General features: G+C 38.2%; 1 protein-coding gene across 5 annotated transcripts in view; it reads right to left on the minus strand.

Annotated features, from left to right (window-relative positions):
- FAM120A (family with sequence similarity 120 member A) overlaps nt 1-16,524 on the minus strand; it is a 56,330-nt gene that overhangs the window by 35,138 nt on the left and 4,668 nt on the right. For all 5 annotated transcript variants that reach the window (XM_074879823.1, XM_074879821.1, XM_074879822.1 and 2 more), the window contains exons 2-4: nt 14,356-14,602; nt 9,367-9,449; nt 469-597 (exon numbers count right to left, since the gene is read on the minus strand). In XM_074879823.1, the coding sequence (XP_074735924.1) occupies nt 469-597; nt 9,367-9,449; nt 14,356-14,602 (459 nt within the window). The remainder of the gene's footprint in view (nt 1-468; nt 598-9,366; nt 9,450-14,355; nt 14,603-16,524) is intronic.

Here is a 16,524-nt window from a genome sequence, read left to right on the forward strand (position 1 = left end):
TAAAAAGATCTGTCAGGAGCAGACCCAGGCACGTCATCTATAGGTCAGCACTGTACTGCAGAGTAGTTAACATATACCGTATCACATACAGTACTAACGCCTATGGACCCTTGAGGACTACAGCACTATTCCAGCACAAGAAATAGTACATCAATCCATGCAAAGGTAAAGCTTGAAAAGACAATCTTCATGTACCACTGATGTTCAATGACAGCGCAAAAAGCCAAACTACAAAAGCCCTTTGTTATCAAGAATTTAACTTTAAAGCACTGAGGGTAAATGCAGTATTTTTACCTTTGGAAAGTGTGGAAAGTGAAGTGAGGGTTATCTAAGACACTGCATATACCAATGGATTCTTATTATCTACTGATGCAGAACACTTCTTTTACAGAAGGCAATTCTTCAACACAAATGTATCGCACAATTGGTTTAAAAAACCCCAAACGAGTATTTTGCTTTATACTTTACCTGTGAATGTTGAAAAACATCTTTTGCTATGGCATCCAAATCAGTGGTGTCCTGAATATTACGGACGTAGTCAGCTACGGCTTTGATCACTACGTCACAAGGTGGTAAAACTAACTGGTGAGCACGTACCTATGCAAACAAACATACATGCCAGTATGAAATAACGGCGTAGCCCAAGATACTCCAATTACACAGCAGTGAATTAAACTGTCTACTTATTGAAACTATATTCAACAAATTCCATGTTGCCAGATTTCGTATCTAAATATTTTTGGGCCTTCCACCTTGTTTTTAAGACTTCGCCTTAAACACTGACTTATATGTTTTTCATTTACGGTATAGTTACATATATGTGAAACCTCACCTCTATGTATTTGCTGGTTAAATATCAGCTCCAACAACAAACAAGGTCAACAATGCTAGTTATTTTACTGCTTTCTAGCTGGACATTTTCTCTAGTGCAAAATGCTTTATCTAATGTGGATACATACATTTTTTAAATCTATCTATGCCAGCAAATATTTTATTTTGACATAGTTTATATTCTGAACGTAAAGTGGTATCAGAATTGATGAAAGAGATTCACTGGGAACAGGAAGATCTCTACGTACACAGAAAAGGAAGGATTTGAAAAACAGATGGAGAAAAGTATCTCAAGGAAACTTATTTTCAAGATTCTACAGAAATTGGTCTAAAAATAATTATTTGAAAACTACATAGTTTAATAATTAGTGTTTTCAAATTTTGTATATTTCATTATCCGTAGTAGAATATACTCATACAGCTTCACATTATATATAACATCTCAGGCAAGAAGCTATTTTAACTTCTTCTACATTATACACCAACAAAGAATGATGTATGGATTTCTCTTGTTATGATGTGAGCATAGTTACTTTCTCTTTCAAGCATTTCAGTATCAACATGGTTATAGGGCTGGTTATTCTTTTTGCAGACACAGAGGAAATTCTTAAGATAATTCCATTGATAAAATAGTTTCAATATTCCAGCATTAAAATAATTAGCGTTCCACCATCCACTGACAGATGTGTCTGACCTGTATTCACCAACTACTTTAAATGGATGAGAAACACGTGCTCAAATGCATGCTAAAAATTTCCCTCGAGTTTATGACCTGAGCTCATACAGACCACAGATTTGTCTGCAAATAAGAGTCCATGACAGTCTACTCAAGATGTCAGGAAAATGATGAATTCCCATTGATTCACTGGTCACTGACTCAGGCCATGGGTTTGAAAAGGTAAGAAGCACTTTGGACTTTGTGGCAAAAGACTCTTTGTAGTAAGAAGAAAGAGCTGGAAGAGCTTTGTGGGATGATATCCAGAGTCCCTACTGACAAAGCTCCCACAGCTCAGCGACTGGCAGCTGCAGATGGATGTGCTGTACCAGGAAATTCTAGACTCGGTTCTTTGGCTGGATCCCTTCTTGTGTCCCCATGAAGAAAGGAGGGGAACTGGACAGTCCTGAAAACCCTGGACTTCCATCTCAACACTCTCAATAGGCTCCTCCTGAAAATAAACTGAGGATTATTCAGCATATGATTATGGGAACTACTGCTCTTACATGCACTGTGTGACCCTATATGGGGTATAGAAACTTCAGGTCAAGCAACCATCATGGACCACTGCGAAACTAAAAGCAGCCGGGTCTGAAGAGCTGCTCAGCTGTAGGCAGTTTCTGTTCCTTTCGCTCTGTGCCGCACAATGTGCGCACTCACAGGGGCAGGGAAGAGGGCTCCAACTACGTGTCCTCAATTTTAAAGGATGCCTGAGGAATTTCTAAAAATTCTGTCTGGAATCTCTGTACAATTCTGGAGCACTTCGTCCGTGCCTGTAGAGGCAGCTAGGTTTTTGCTTTTAACATATTTTAATCTGCCTATTTGCAAAATTCAACGATTCAAGACTTGAGAGATCATCATTATTATTGTTGTTATTTAAAACAGCTTTGTTTTTTAAGATATGAGAAAATGTGAAAAATCTTTAAGCTTGCATTCTACACAGAGGTATCTTAAAAATACTGCAATTCAGCCTTGTCAGAAATGTTTATGCAAAATTCTGATTAATACTTTAAAATCTGTACCACAACCCCTTTTTTATATGGCATTTATCATATGTAATTATTTTCTTTTCTGCTCTTAATTGATCTGTTTATTATGCAATTTCTTAGACTACCTTCTTCATATTTAGATGATGAAATTTTTGTCCAGATTCCCAATTTTATTAATTTCCTTCTCCTAATGTTTACTTTCTACAAACGTCAGGATATTCATTCTATACCTGGTCATTCTCTACCAGTAGAGATGAGCTCCACATTTTACGAGTCTAAATTAAGAACAGTTCTGTTAGTATAGTCAGTGGCACAGTAATTATTTCTATTTCAGATAGTAAATTCTAAATTCTCACTAGTGTGCATTCTGAATATATACAACAATACTAAATATAGATCACATTTGCGTGTAAGCTTACAGTCACAAATACTGATGATAAAATTTTGCACCCAATCGGCAAGCAGAAGCAATAGATTTTCTCCTCACTGGTAACCTAAGTTGTTTTATGAACACCTACCATTTTATTTGTACGTGTAACAATTACACATCTCTAAAGAGGCTGAATCATAACATGGCTGTGTCATGTTAGATGTGCTCTCTGCAGAGTCCCTTAGAGAAACCCTGCATTACTACCTAAGTGTTTCTGCAATCTCTGCTTGAAAATTCAGTGGATGAAAGGAGTAAGCAATCCATCATTAGTTTTATGTGATCTCCAAGATGATCTCCAAGATAGCAATATTTCATAAACTGTAAGCAGTTAGCATCAAGAGAAGACATCACTCTAGCACTAATATTCAGCTCAGACCCTAGAAGTATGAAGCTCAAGTGAGACATATTAAGGGCTTACTATGCATATCACCCCCAGTTTAGTTGCTTTTAAACAGCCTAAAGACCTCGCTGGAGCATATTCTTAATTCCTGAAGTGAGACCTTCTGAAAGTTTGTATTACAGATTTTGGATTTGATTTTACTCTGATTCAAAGACATCCAGTCCAGATGTGAGAACACCCTCAAAACTAAAAATGTCATGACCTACACAGAAGCCAGAAATGAAAAATGGAGAAATACGATGTACTTTCCTGATATTAAAGAAGAAAAGATTTCTATTAATTCTAGAACTTCCCAAAATTGTACATTTTACTGAATCATAAATAATGCATTAAAATGCAAGTTAAGTCTTACTAAGTGTCAGGTATGGGAAAAATTAAGACTTAACAGCAGAAGTTACAGAAAACATGTTCACGGTTCAAACTTACTTTTAATTGCACACAAAACATTTCAGAGCAAAATCAGCATCATATTTCACCAATTTCTCATTTTAAGAGATTTATTCCTAGGAGCGATTTTTTTCCTTATCCTCTATGGAAGAGTTTCAGACAAGCAACAACATGGAAAAATCAATTTGGGGAAGGCAAACATGGAGGTGGATCTCACACGTGGAGGTGATCAGGTTAGAAAGCATGACATCTGAAAATGGCACGGTTTCTCTGCTAGCTGTAAAAAGACTACTTCAATTTCATAACAGACCACTGACAAAAAAAAAAAAAAATCACAAGCAACCTACCAATGCACTCTGAAAAGATTAAGTGGGGAAGGGAAATTAATACTACATAGGTTATTTGTCAAAATGAGGCAGAGAGCAACATTACAAGCCCAGAAGCTACAAGATAAAAATGTCTTGGTTTTGACAAAATAAACTTGCAAAAATGCTTTATTGAAAGAGAATAGACTCACATATAGGTAACTCCACAGGATTATCAGGATGATGTAGGAGGTACCTAAGCCACACTTGGGGAAAGCTCCCCAACTCTGGGACAACTCCAGTTGCCCACTGTCTCCAGGAAGTGAAGCCTTTAAAAGCTAATCAACACAAGTACCAGCATTTACTGTTGTGCCTGCTGGAAATCACTTGGTTTTATTTTCAAACCATTAAAAAAGGAGATCTCGAACATTCAGTTACTGTGAGGTGATGCATAGGGAACTTTTTTTTTCCCCACTGGTGAGACAAAAGAAGATATGAAGAATTACTACAACAAATTGCCTGGGTTTTGTTATTTTTGTCTAGCAATTTCTATTACAGATCACATCCAAACTGTTAGGATCTTGTATCAGCCTTTGAATGTTAAAAACGTTTAATCTTATGAGCTTGTAGTGCATCTGATCTAATGACAAGCTTTCTGAAGAGGCAGGAAGTTCCCTGGATGACTTCAAATCCTCTCAAACCAGCAAAGCTCAGCTTTTCCCTGAAGATCAGGTTTTTCAATTAGAAATTCTCTCCCCTCCTCCCTCTATCCTGGCTGGGATACTGACCTCTTTCTACTTCTGCATGTCTTGATGGTAACAAGAATACACACAACATGGAGATCATTTGCTAACCATTTATACAAATAGGACTCTGAGAAAAACAAATCTAAACAGAGAACAAAACCGATGTCAAGAAAGAAAAGGAGAGAGCAGAAGAACAAGCCAAAGATGTGATAAAGACAGACTTCATATGAGACAACCTGCGTGACAACCCTGCACGCCACCACAAACTCAAGGGCTGCCATCCAGAAAGACCTAGACAAGCCAGAGGAATGAGCTAATGGGAATCTTAAGAAATTCAACTACAAAAGCAAAGTCTTGCACCTGGGCAGGAATAACCCCTGGCTACTCTGCAGGCTGGTGTTGTGCCAGAAAAGGACCTGGGGCTCTTGGAAGACAGCAAACTGAATATGAGCCAGCCGGGTGCCCTGGCAGCAGAGAAGGCCAGCTGCACCCTGGGCTGTGTAGCAGGAGCATAAGGCAGCAGATCGAGGGAGCTTGCTCCTCAGTGCTTGTTAGAGCACCTCTAGAGCACTGCATTCAGTGTTGGGCTCAAGCCAGATGTGAAAACAGATGAGCAAGTCCTGCAGAATGCCATCAAGACAGTTAAGGAGTTGGAGCACTTACGCTATGAGAAGAGGCTGCAGGAATGGGGCTTATTCAGCCTGGCAAGGACAAGGCTTTGGAGATACTAACAGCAGCCTTCCACTAGCTACAAAAAGGTTATCACGCACATGGAGCCAGGCTCTTCACAGTGGTGGATTGTGGAAGAACAAGAGATGACAGACATAGCCTGAAACAAGATGTGTTCAGACCATATGCAAGGCAAAACATTTTTACCATTGGTAAAAATTGTCAAACCACGAAGCAGGCTGCCCAGACAGGTTGTGCAGTCTCCAACCTTGGAGATTTTCAAGACTAGTCTAGGCAAAGCCCTGAGTAACCTGTTCTGACCTCAAGCTGACCATGCTTTTATCAGGAGGCAGGATGACTTCCTGAGGTCCCTTCTGACCTGCAACATCCTATCATGACCCTTAGCATCAAAAAAACCCAAAAAACCCAACCAGACATTTACCTTAATCGTATCTTAAGATATAACCTTTGTTATCTAAGCAGCAGCAAAATACCTAAGCGCCTACTTAGCATATTAGTCTCCCTCTGGCAGACACCCTCTGAAGTCAACAAACACAGAAAGACAGGAATTTCCTAGAGCAATTCAGAGAAGGACCCTAACCTGCATATTTTGGATTGCTTTCTGGAAGCATCTCTTTGCCTCTCTACTGAGATGAAACAACCAAGGAGATTAGGTTTCCCTGCATACTCTTCTTTTTCAAAAAGGGAGATTGCATTAAGACTTGTTTCTAAGGTTACGTTGCGAATAAGTCAGCACTTCTTCAGTGGTATGTGCTCCCAAATAGGTACTAATTCATTCCAGAGATAAGAAACTGGCCTCCTAATATAATTCTGATGGTATTATACATTGATCTTGAAGTTCCATACTGTGACAAGCTTTCCCAGAATAAGAACCGAATTCTTTGTCTTAAAGATAAATCCCAAAGCACACAAATAAAAAGTAGTATAATGCTAGTTTCCAAACAAGATCTAGCAGTCAAATTATTTCTCAGGAAGTCTATCAAGGCCCTTCTTGTTTCAACTTCTGATTCAGGTTGTCATTGCAGTGAACGCTGCTCTCAGTCAGGACACAAGCACAGGTCTACACGTTTATTAGATCCGTTATCTGTTTACATAGGGACATTTAGACAGACAATATCCTGACTCAGAACAGCTTGCAGTGTCAGTTTTTGATTTTTTCCCCTTTTGCAGCAATAGCAATTCAAGTATCTTCATTTAAATTTGTCCGTGGGACTTTAACAGCTTTGCTGAGCTGATGGGTCATTGCTGGTGTCTTCTGAAAGGCATGGCTTTTTATCCAGCAAGTAAAGATGTTGTCCTGACTGTGAGGTTCATTTCCTTCTAGATGTGAAATGTAGATTCTTCATTCAGGTTTCTTCCTTTCTCCCATTTCTACTCACCTGTTCCTAGATGAACGCACTACCCTCATGTTTCTCTAAAACAGAGGTACAGGTTCCTCAGTTTTGCTTTTTTTCACCTGAGCAGATACATCCATTTTCTATCAGCAAAGACTGGTGGTTTCTTTTCTAAGTTACACTTTTTAATTGGTGGACTAGCAAAGCTTCTCTTGTAGGAAGAGTAACCATTTTGCCACATCATAATAAAAGATTAAGAAAGAATGCAGAAAATAAATTGTGCGTTATTAGCTGTCGTAGCAGGCCACTGGGAACTGAATCTGTTAGATCTGATGCTCAAGACCATACTGTCTTAGATACAAAGGATTAAAATCTTTACACAATGAGAAGAAGTTTTCTAAATCCTGAGTTGAATGAAGTGTGGAATTAGAGCTCTTGGTTTCCAAGTATGGAGAATACTCAACAGTAACTCTAAACAGATACAATAAAGTGAAGTTTGTAAATATAGCCCAGGGATGATATCCTGGGCAACCATAACAACTTCTCCCCCCCATTTCCAGTTTTCCAGCTTGTACTATTTGTAACTATTCCGAAACTACTTCTTGCTATCAAGCTTGTGGCTAATATAAACATGTATTTTAGGTTTTTTTTAAGCATGCATAAAATTTACAAGAAATACTGCTTTCTGCACATCTACCATTACCAGGTCTCTACAGAGAGCGCTGTAATGACATCACTGACATACTTGTATGTCAAATAAAATTAAATTGAATTAATGAGCTACTGAAACAAGTTATAATTTCAAACCATGACCACTGCTGAAAATGAGGCTAAAAAATAGTAAGTTGTTCCATGACCAGTAACTAATGAAGACTGGTTTCTTGTAGACTTGTGTCCTTGTTGTTTTAGCCCTTTTTTTCCCTCCCTTTGACATCGTTATCAGCCAGGAGACAGAAATGCTGCAGTTCATTTGGGGCCATGTACTTAACAACTGGCCAGCGAGCTGCTGTGAAATTAAACAAATCATGTGTAGTGCTGGCCTTTTCCCTCAGCAAGGGCACTAATTTGGGGTTTTTTCCACTGATAACAGTGTATCAGTTTTCACAATGCCTGTAACAGCCAAACAGGAACCGCTTTCAATTCTGATTAACACTGGCAAGGGCTGACACAAATGTGGGGAGGACTGCCTAAGACAGCCCAGTGATGCTCTAAGGAAACAAAGTTTCATCTCCCTAGGAGGATGACAGCTACAAAGCCCAATTGGTGTTTCCACTGAAAATGTAAACCTAGGAGCAAAGATGACAAACCTCTAATTTTCATTCTGGTCAAGTCATTCAGTACATGTAGAAAGCTTTTCAGAAGGTCTAGGTGTCTGAAATCATATTCTGAACTGGCTGTAAAACAAGTCTCTATTCAGCCTATAACAGAAAAGTATTCTGAACATCAGGAAGTTTATCAACCACTTTGAGAAGTCCTATACTTTAACCCTTTTGGTAAAAAATGAAAATACAGGCACACTCAGTCTTTCATTTTTTCATCTCAAGTTTTACAAGGAAGTAGCAAACATGCATGCATATTTTGTTTTGCCACTACAACGTGCTGACACTTACCTTTCTAAACACAGGAGCGGCAGCAAAATAGGGGATGAGCGTAACATCAAATTGTCACAGCTGTTCACTAAGCAATGCACGTGCAAGCCTTAAAAACTCTGCTGAAAATCTCAAATCTGTTTTTAAATTCTACCTTCAGCAAAATAAGTTACAATTTTTCAATGCTTAATAAACTTTTGGAACAGAAGGGGAAAAAAAACCCACCTATTTTTGTTGTAGATACAACAAAACAGTCCTACAGAATTTACAAAAAGCAAATTGATTTGCTGAGTGGTACACCTTAGGAGAAAGGGAAAAAGATAGGTCTATTGTGGCAGAGAGAAAGAAAGGTCACTATTATCCCATTCTCTGATGTGTCCAGTTTCCCTTTTATAGCTGTCTACTTGGCAGATGCACAAAGCAGGTGTGAAGAAGCAGAACAGACATACTGTAAACTAAGAGCATCAGACACAAGTTACTTGTCTAAAAAATAAATTAAAAAAATATCTATGGAAGGCTTTCTTGTGCAACCTATTCTCTAGCATATTTACACTTTAAGAAGCACAGAAAACTGACTATTATACACAAACTCAGATCAGTAGAAAATAAAATGATATGGTAGGAAAATATCCAGCTAATTAGTTCTGACAGCTGAAGAACATGACTAAACAAAAAATTTTCCACTCAAAAAAAGAAGAGAGTAAGAAGCTACATTCTCAAAGCTATATGGCTCGTGCAGCCGAAGGGCACTGAGGGGATCACAAAGGCTAAGTTTAGCCTTGTAAGGCTAATCGCCCCAGGTATCTTCTGCAGTCAACAGACTGGGACACCAGAGGGTGACCAAGAACAAGAGCCTTCCATAGCTGCTGTGAATTAACATATTACACTGTTCTGATTAACCGTTATGATTGATTTTAGCTTAATTGCTTATAGTTATATTAAATTTGTACCTTAAGTGAAGCTAGTGGATGTTCTGGACCAAGTAAACTCCAATGAAAGGAAGCCAAATCTTCATCAGGTAGAATATGATTACCTAGAATGTAATGCAGAACTTTATTTAAGTACACCATAAAATGTTACACACTGTTTCTACAAGCAGCAAAACAGATTTGCAATCAGTCCTCAATTCCTGATCAATACAATTAACAAAGAGAGATTAAACTTGCAGATATCTTTTTGTTACTCCAGAAAAACGTAATTACCATGATGCTGCTGCAGCAAGATACATTTCCCTCTGCTCGAGGAACACTCTTCCATGAAACCCAGCTCACTTACAGAAGCAACAGAGCCAGTCACAACACACGGTGTCAACCTCAACCTGGCATGTCCTATTAGGGGATCCTCAACAGGACTTAGTAATGCAGGTGCAACAGTGTATGAACACACTCTCTTGCTCTCTGACACAAGCTGGTAAGTCTTTCCTGCATCCCAGCATGTGCCATTACTGACCCACATCGGAACTGCCTCTGGAATCTGCACTCTGCTCCATCATGCAGTGTGGGTCAGGCAGCAAGCCACCAGGCAGATTTATTTAACCCTCAGGAATGCAGGCAGCTCCGATGACACTTAGCAGGTTCCCAATTCCTGAAGTTTCTTTTGGTGACCTGATCAGGTCAGACAGGAGCCTGGGCTGGCAGCATCAAAGTAATGGGGAAATTATGTAGTTGTTTCAATGAATAGAGATAGTGGCTATATTTATCAAGCTGTTCACAACAAATGGAAGATCACTTAAATGATTTTGGTAATCTTCCCCAAAGCACATCACATTCAGAAAAAACCCCTAAAAAATTCTTACTAGGAAATACTTCAAACCTTTGAATTAATCAAAGGGTAAGTAATCAACCACTGACAGAGCTCAGTGTCTGTGGATCCAAACTTCACAAAGAGCTAAACAGAATGCTACACTTCTAGTAGAAAACTTAAGGATATTTTCAATATCTGGCTTTATAGAGCACTAGCTTAGCAGTGAATGCATAGTTCTCACTACTATTAATATATTTAAAGTTTTTTTGCCCCTTTTTTTTTTTTAAATTTCACAGTTTGGACAACATCCTGAACTCTCACCTACTCAGAAATAATCTGACAAGATTCTTTGAATATGACAACAATTCTTAACTTTCTTTATATTTTGCTTGTAAAATAATTTAGTTTGCTTTTAATGCTCTTTTAACATGTGAAAACCATGAAAGCTGTCCATTGCCTTGGCAGTAGTAGGTCTTTGTGTCCAATCAATACTTCACCTGCCGCTGAGATCTCCAGCAAAGAGACATTATAGTCTTTATTCATTAGGAGCTAAATTTTAAACTCACATCAGAAAGATTCAACAAGATCATACGTAACAGCCACAATCTTGCTACTCTAATCAAGGTAGGATTAGATAGCCTTTATAATGCAGGTCGGAAAAAATCAATTACAACCAGACCACTAGACAGTTTTGTGATAACTAACAAAAACTCCTGCAGATGCCAGATTACCTTTTAAAATAGTCAGAGCTTCTGTCCCTTCCACCAAAACCTCAATCTTGTTTGGTCTCCATCTGTCATTTCAATTAATTCCTTTCCCTTGAACACACATATAAGACAGTCTGACCATTTGATCAATTCTCACCACATACTGAACTGTAGAATTTAGGACGCTGAAGTGCAGTAGCATCTTCTGTAGTTCAAATAAGAAGCGATGCCTGTACTCACCTTACGTACTTCTAAAATTTTACTGGGAAACAGAATGAGACTACATAACTAAACACATGTTACAAAGTACTGTCACAGTGGGAAAGAGATCAACGTTACATAAGCAACCTCTATTTCTTGACCTGGCTGAACAGCCTCAACATATATTGATTTTTCACATTTTAATGGCTTATTATAGTGTATGCCTTAGGTTTTTTTAAAGCAATTAGACACTAATTGAAGCCACTGCCCTTTCTAAAGAGTTCAATGAATTACAGCCCTATACCTCACACTGTGTTTGTTTTTCTACTGCTGAAGCTTGGGGTTTGGTTTTTTAAATCACTCTGAAATATTTGAGTCAAAATTTACAAAAGAACCCAAATCAACTCCTGTTTACATCAACAGCAATTAGGACGGAACTTAAGAGCACATTCTCAGAGGACACAGTATCTTGGCCACATTTTAACTACCCATGACAAGGATACTCCTTATATTATAAAGCTAGAACTACAAAACCCTTCTGCATGAAAAGCTCTAAGAAGGAAAAAGCTATAAAACAAGCCAACTAACCACAGTGTATACATAACCTTCTCAGAAAGTAATCTTTAAAAATTTGCCTAGTTGGTACAGTCAGAAAACTGTTTTGCCGGAATACTTCAGAGACTTTATCCCTGAACATAACTCAATTCCAAATCATTTGCCATTGAGAACGTTTTTTTAATTGACCAGTTCAGCATTGTTTCTCAGGCTCCTCCAACTGCTGAATGTTTGGCTGAATCATTCAAGATTTTCTTCTCTTTTCAGTGTCCCCAAATTGAAGACACTGACAAGAAAGTATCTGAAAACAAAGAAATTTGAGTTTTCCATACACAGACCTAAAGCTGAGTACTGATAGAGCTATTGTGATAGTTTTGGCCTTCTGTAATCGTAAACATTAAACCAGCAGCTTAACTGCAATTATTTCAGAATACATTGATGTTTTCCTAAATAAAGTACTAGCACGGGGAGTTACACTGATGTACCCAGAACAGAAGAGCAAGGTAACAGATTAATTAGCCTTCCCACGTAATCAAGCGCTCACTTGTTCTCTCCCATTGTGATTTTCTTTATCAGGTTCAAGAGACCCAAAGAGGCCACAGGAGCAAGGGCAGAATAACCTGTAAAGCCAGACAAGCCCTCAGATATTAAATCAAAATATAAAAATTTAGATCTGAATGAGCTACTCTGCTTTAAACATATGTCACACTACACACAATTATGTGCCTATATGCATTCAGTATTATATTAAAAAACCTGAAGTTACTATATGCCTAGGGTTGCAAAAGTTAAAAAATGTTGCCAGTACTTTAAGTCAGTATCTGTTTGTTGTAAGCTTATATAATCATTGTTTATATCATGAAATACCTAGGTTTCCTAGTATTCATTAATATACGTATATATATAAAAACCACCCCACTTCTCATTGCAGGAGGACCTCCTAAGTATCTTCTGTTCTAATCCTGACTTCCATAAACTTTACTCTGATTACTCATATTGAATACACACACAGAAGAAAAGCAAAAGAAAGAATACGCAAAACTAAACTTGTAGCTGAATTGGGTTTTTTTTAACTTTTGCATCAATTTGGGAAGAAAAAAAAGCTACAAAGTATCTCTCTAATAATCATGTGAAATGACCTCAAGTTTCTTTCTCCTAAGAGCAAGCTGAAAAATATTTTGTCATATGAGATATCTTAAGAGAAAAATATGCAAGAGCTTCTTGCATAAAATTGCAAAACCTTCAAAAAATTTACTATTTTTCACCTACCATTTAATATCACCAAGCAATGCCTCAACTGGCCATGTAGCTGTAATTCAGTGACAAGTTAAAATGATGTAATTCACATGTACTTCACATTAATTCCATAAAGCATATCTGCAACTGTGAAACTGCTTTTCAAGCAGTAATTCTTACTCACTGAATTGGCATGCAACAACTTATTTATAGACTCCAAAACAAAGCCTAGCAATAGTAGTCTGTCATGCAAACACAGAGTTTTTGCTTTAAATTGCAGCTTAGCCAACCATCTGCCATTCCTCAATACAGCCATGCAGGCAGGTAACCATTCTGGATATAAAAAAACCATACACCAAGAAAAAGCAACTTCGACTAGTCAAATACTTGTGGCTTTCTACTGTAAGATGTGTTGGTTCTTTCCTTTTTAACATGGAAGGTACCTGCCTGGACTAGAAACAATTTAATATTAAAGACTACTAAAATATTAGAATGCTAAAGCAATAATTCATAGCCTCTCTTATTCACAGCTTCCAAATGAGAAGTTTTATTCTTCTATCATGTACCCATACTAAAACACAAAGTCAGTGAGAAAATAAAAAGAAAAGCCAGTTTTCTTAATTTGTTTGCTCAGTACAAGATCAAGAACTGCTCCATGCTTATTTACCCAAAAAGAAGTTAGAATGTTGTTCTAAATAGATCTTATTAATTGGAGTCAACTTTATTAGTAATTAATTCACTCTTCCATCTGAGAGAGTATGACAGCTATTCTCTACCACTGCTGTGTTAAAATTGTCCAATTTAAGCAGAGGTTTGAAACTGAAGTCCTTCCTACCTATGCTCCTGAAAAATACTCCACCAGTTAGTATTAGAAGCAGAAGTGCTAAGAAACTATCCAAACAATGCTAATGGAATGGCAAGATGCTGGTTGGTTGTGCTTTTAGAAATGTGGAGTTTCACTCAGTCATATAGCGTAATATATTTCTGGTACAGCTGACGTGCTGTCGCATTTGTCCAATACTAATTTCTGAGGGGAAAAAAAACGCACTGCAATCCAAGTATCTTCACTCCATATATGCTATTCTTAGGTAGAATACAAAACAGGACAGCAGTATGCCTTCCCAGTCTGGAAAGCATATTATTAAAAGTAGACCTCATATACTATACAAGACCCAAACTAGTAGAACTATAACTGCCCCAATTCCCCCCCCACACCCATTGGGAATATTTTAGCCAGGCAGAGCTTTGCAGAATTCTTACTTTCTACTCTTGTTTCTAGACAGCCACAATTTGCATCGCTCGCAGGTCTCTACAAATTCGGCATGTCTGGCCTCATAAAAATGCATCCGGCCCACCTCTAGTAGGAATGTCTGAAACAAAGGGATGTCTTTCCCTAGGTGCTTTGTCAAATTATACACAAATATTTTAAAACACTTAATACAGAACTGAAATCGTAAGTCTGACTAGCGCATCAAGTTCTTTTATTGCTTCACTTACCTAAAAGAGCAGCAAAAATAGGAAAGCGATTTGGATTCAGGTCCAGTTGCTTGGCAACTTCATGCATTAGGTATTGGCTTGTTGTGAGACTTTTCCCATTACGGCTCAGTTTTAGGGCATGGGCACTGAAATAGTAAGGGATGTTGCACAATGCATAATCGGAGTCATATGCAACCAAACCATGGAAACCTTTTTCTCTGCAGAAAGCAATTACTTCTTGATGATGATCCTCAATGCTCTGTGCAACCTATAGTGGAAGACAGAGTATAATTAGCTACAGTGTCAAACCACAGTACTGATTTATCACATGTATTACAATATTACAATCTGAAACTATATACATGCATCTGAAACACTTGCAGTACATTTAAAGTAATTTAAAAAATCCAATGACACAGCACATACAGGCAGGGTGTAAGGAGCACTCAGCAACACAATACAAAGTTCTGGAAGCCTACACACTGAAGTGGCATTATGTATTACTGAACTCGTCTGAGAACTGTTTATTAACAGAAAAGCTTAAACTTTAAACATATTACTATACCAATGTCTGTATTGACTCACAGGAAAAATCTTAAGGCTGTGGATACTTAAGCAGTTCAGCAAGCCAAGATGCCCCCTTAAACAGCAATCACATGATCACTTTTAAAAGTTTTGTAGCCCTGTTTTAAAAGAAACAAACATAACCCTAGATGAACAGAGGTAACTTTCTTGACTTTTCAAACGTCTGCCTTGCTGTGTTAAGCCAAATTTTTTCCTCTTTTCACTTTCAGCCTATTCATTTATGCACAGCTGCCTCTGATGGTGCAAATTGCTTCAAGTTTACAGCCCAAACTTCACCTCTCAACTCACGTTGCCTAGCAAAGCACATATTTTAGGCTATGGCAATCAGATGACTAGAACAGACATGTTGTGCAGGGGAGACATGGGCCAATTCCTAACATTGGAAACATGAAAGCAAGCCTTTCCTATCAAAAAGATTATACTAAAACAAAAAACTCCATGATGACAGGTTAGCACATACAGTCCTGCATTTCTACACACTGTCAGAAACCATTACAACTTCAGTTTGCATACAAGCCCACAAAAATAAAGTGAGCTGAGTGCTTTTGATGCCTAATACTTTTACTATCTACATACGTAAAAAACATTCAGCGATTCAGAAAACCCCACAGAAGTTGGGTGTTGGTATAACCTACCCTCACCAAGTATTCAGTTTTAACAACAACACAGATAGCAAGCTATCCCAAAATAGACTAGTACAAAACTATTAGCTTCAGTCTCCACAGTACGCATGAATAACTACAGCGTTAGTGCCAGTGATGCTATTTATTTCCTCTGCAGCCAAAGCCCTGCAAAACCTCTACAGCCCACTCCAATAGTCCCACAGTCATCCACTTCTCAGCAAAGACTTTTTGTCCAACAGCAGGTTTACAGTGGCGCTTCCTTTTCTACTCATGCCTTACACTTTCTGAACCTGACATTGAATTACAGTCTTCCGGTGAGGTATGTAAAATTTTGCTTTTCCCATGTAGCTCCATGAGATGTTCCCTTTCACGCAAAATCCTGAGCAGCTCAACAGCCAGCACCTCACTCTTGAGATATTCCTGTGATCAGTAACCAGCTCACTAAGCACTCCTAATGCTACCACCTTATAGTCTTAAGAAAATGTTACTTCTTCAGAAATATGCTCGATGGACTGTATCGGAGTGGTTTTGAAATTTACTTCTGTTTGTGAGAAAAACAAGTATATTCTTTTTTCTAATAATTATACTGTCACCTAGCATAACATGTGCCTGCTGTACGCAGAACTGGAAGAGCCTGTACACAACTTTGGAAAAATTTAAAAATATCAGATGTATAGTTACTAACTCAAGGAGGGCTTCACCAGCGCCCCCCCCCCCCCCCCCCCCCAGTCTTTACTCGTTTTAAATTAGGGGGGTTTTTATTAAATTTTAGATAGATTTAAATTAGGTACATATATCTAAAAATCAACACCTTTGCATGCATGACAACCACAGATCATCCATCAAAGACAAGGTAAGAATTCTTTGTGCAGCACTAAGTGCGACGATAATAAAAGAGGAAACTCGGTGTGCGGCCTGCTCTGATCTCCTGTAAACTATTTCCTCTAGCTCTACAGCCTCCAGTTCCCTCCCTCCCCATTTT

This window comes from Strix uralensis, chromosome 10, assembly GCF_047716275.1.
Source record: "Strix uralensis isolate ZFMK-TIS-50842 chromosome 10, bStrUra1, whole genome shotgun sequence".
NCBI classification, from domain to species: Eukaryota; Metazoa; Chordata; class Aves; order Strigiformes; family Strigidae; genus Strix; species Strix uralensis.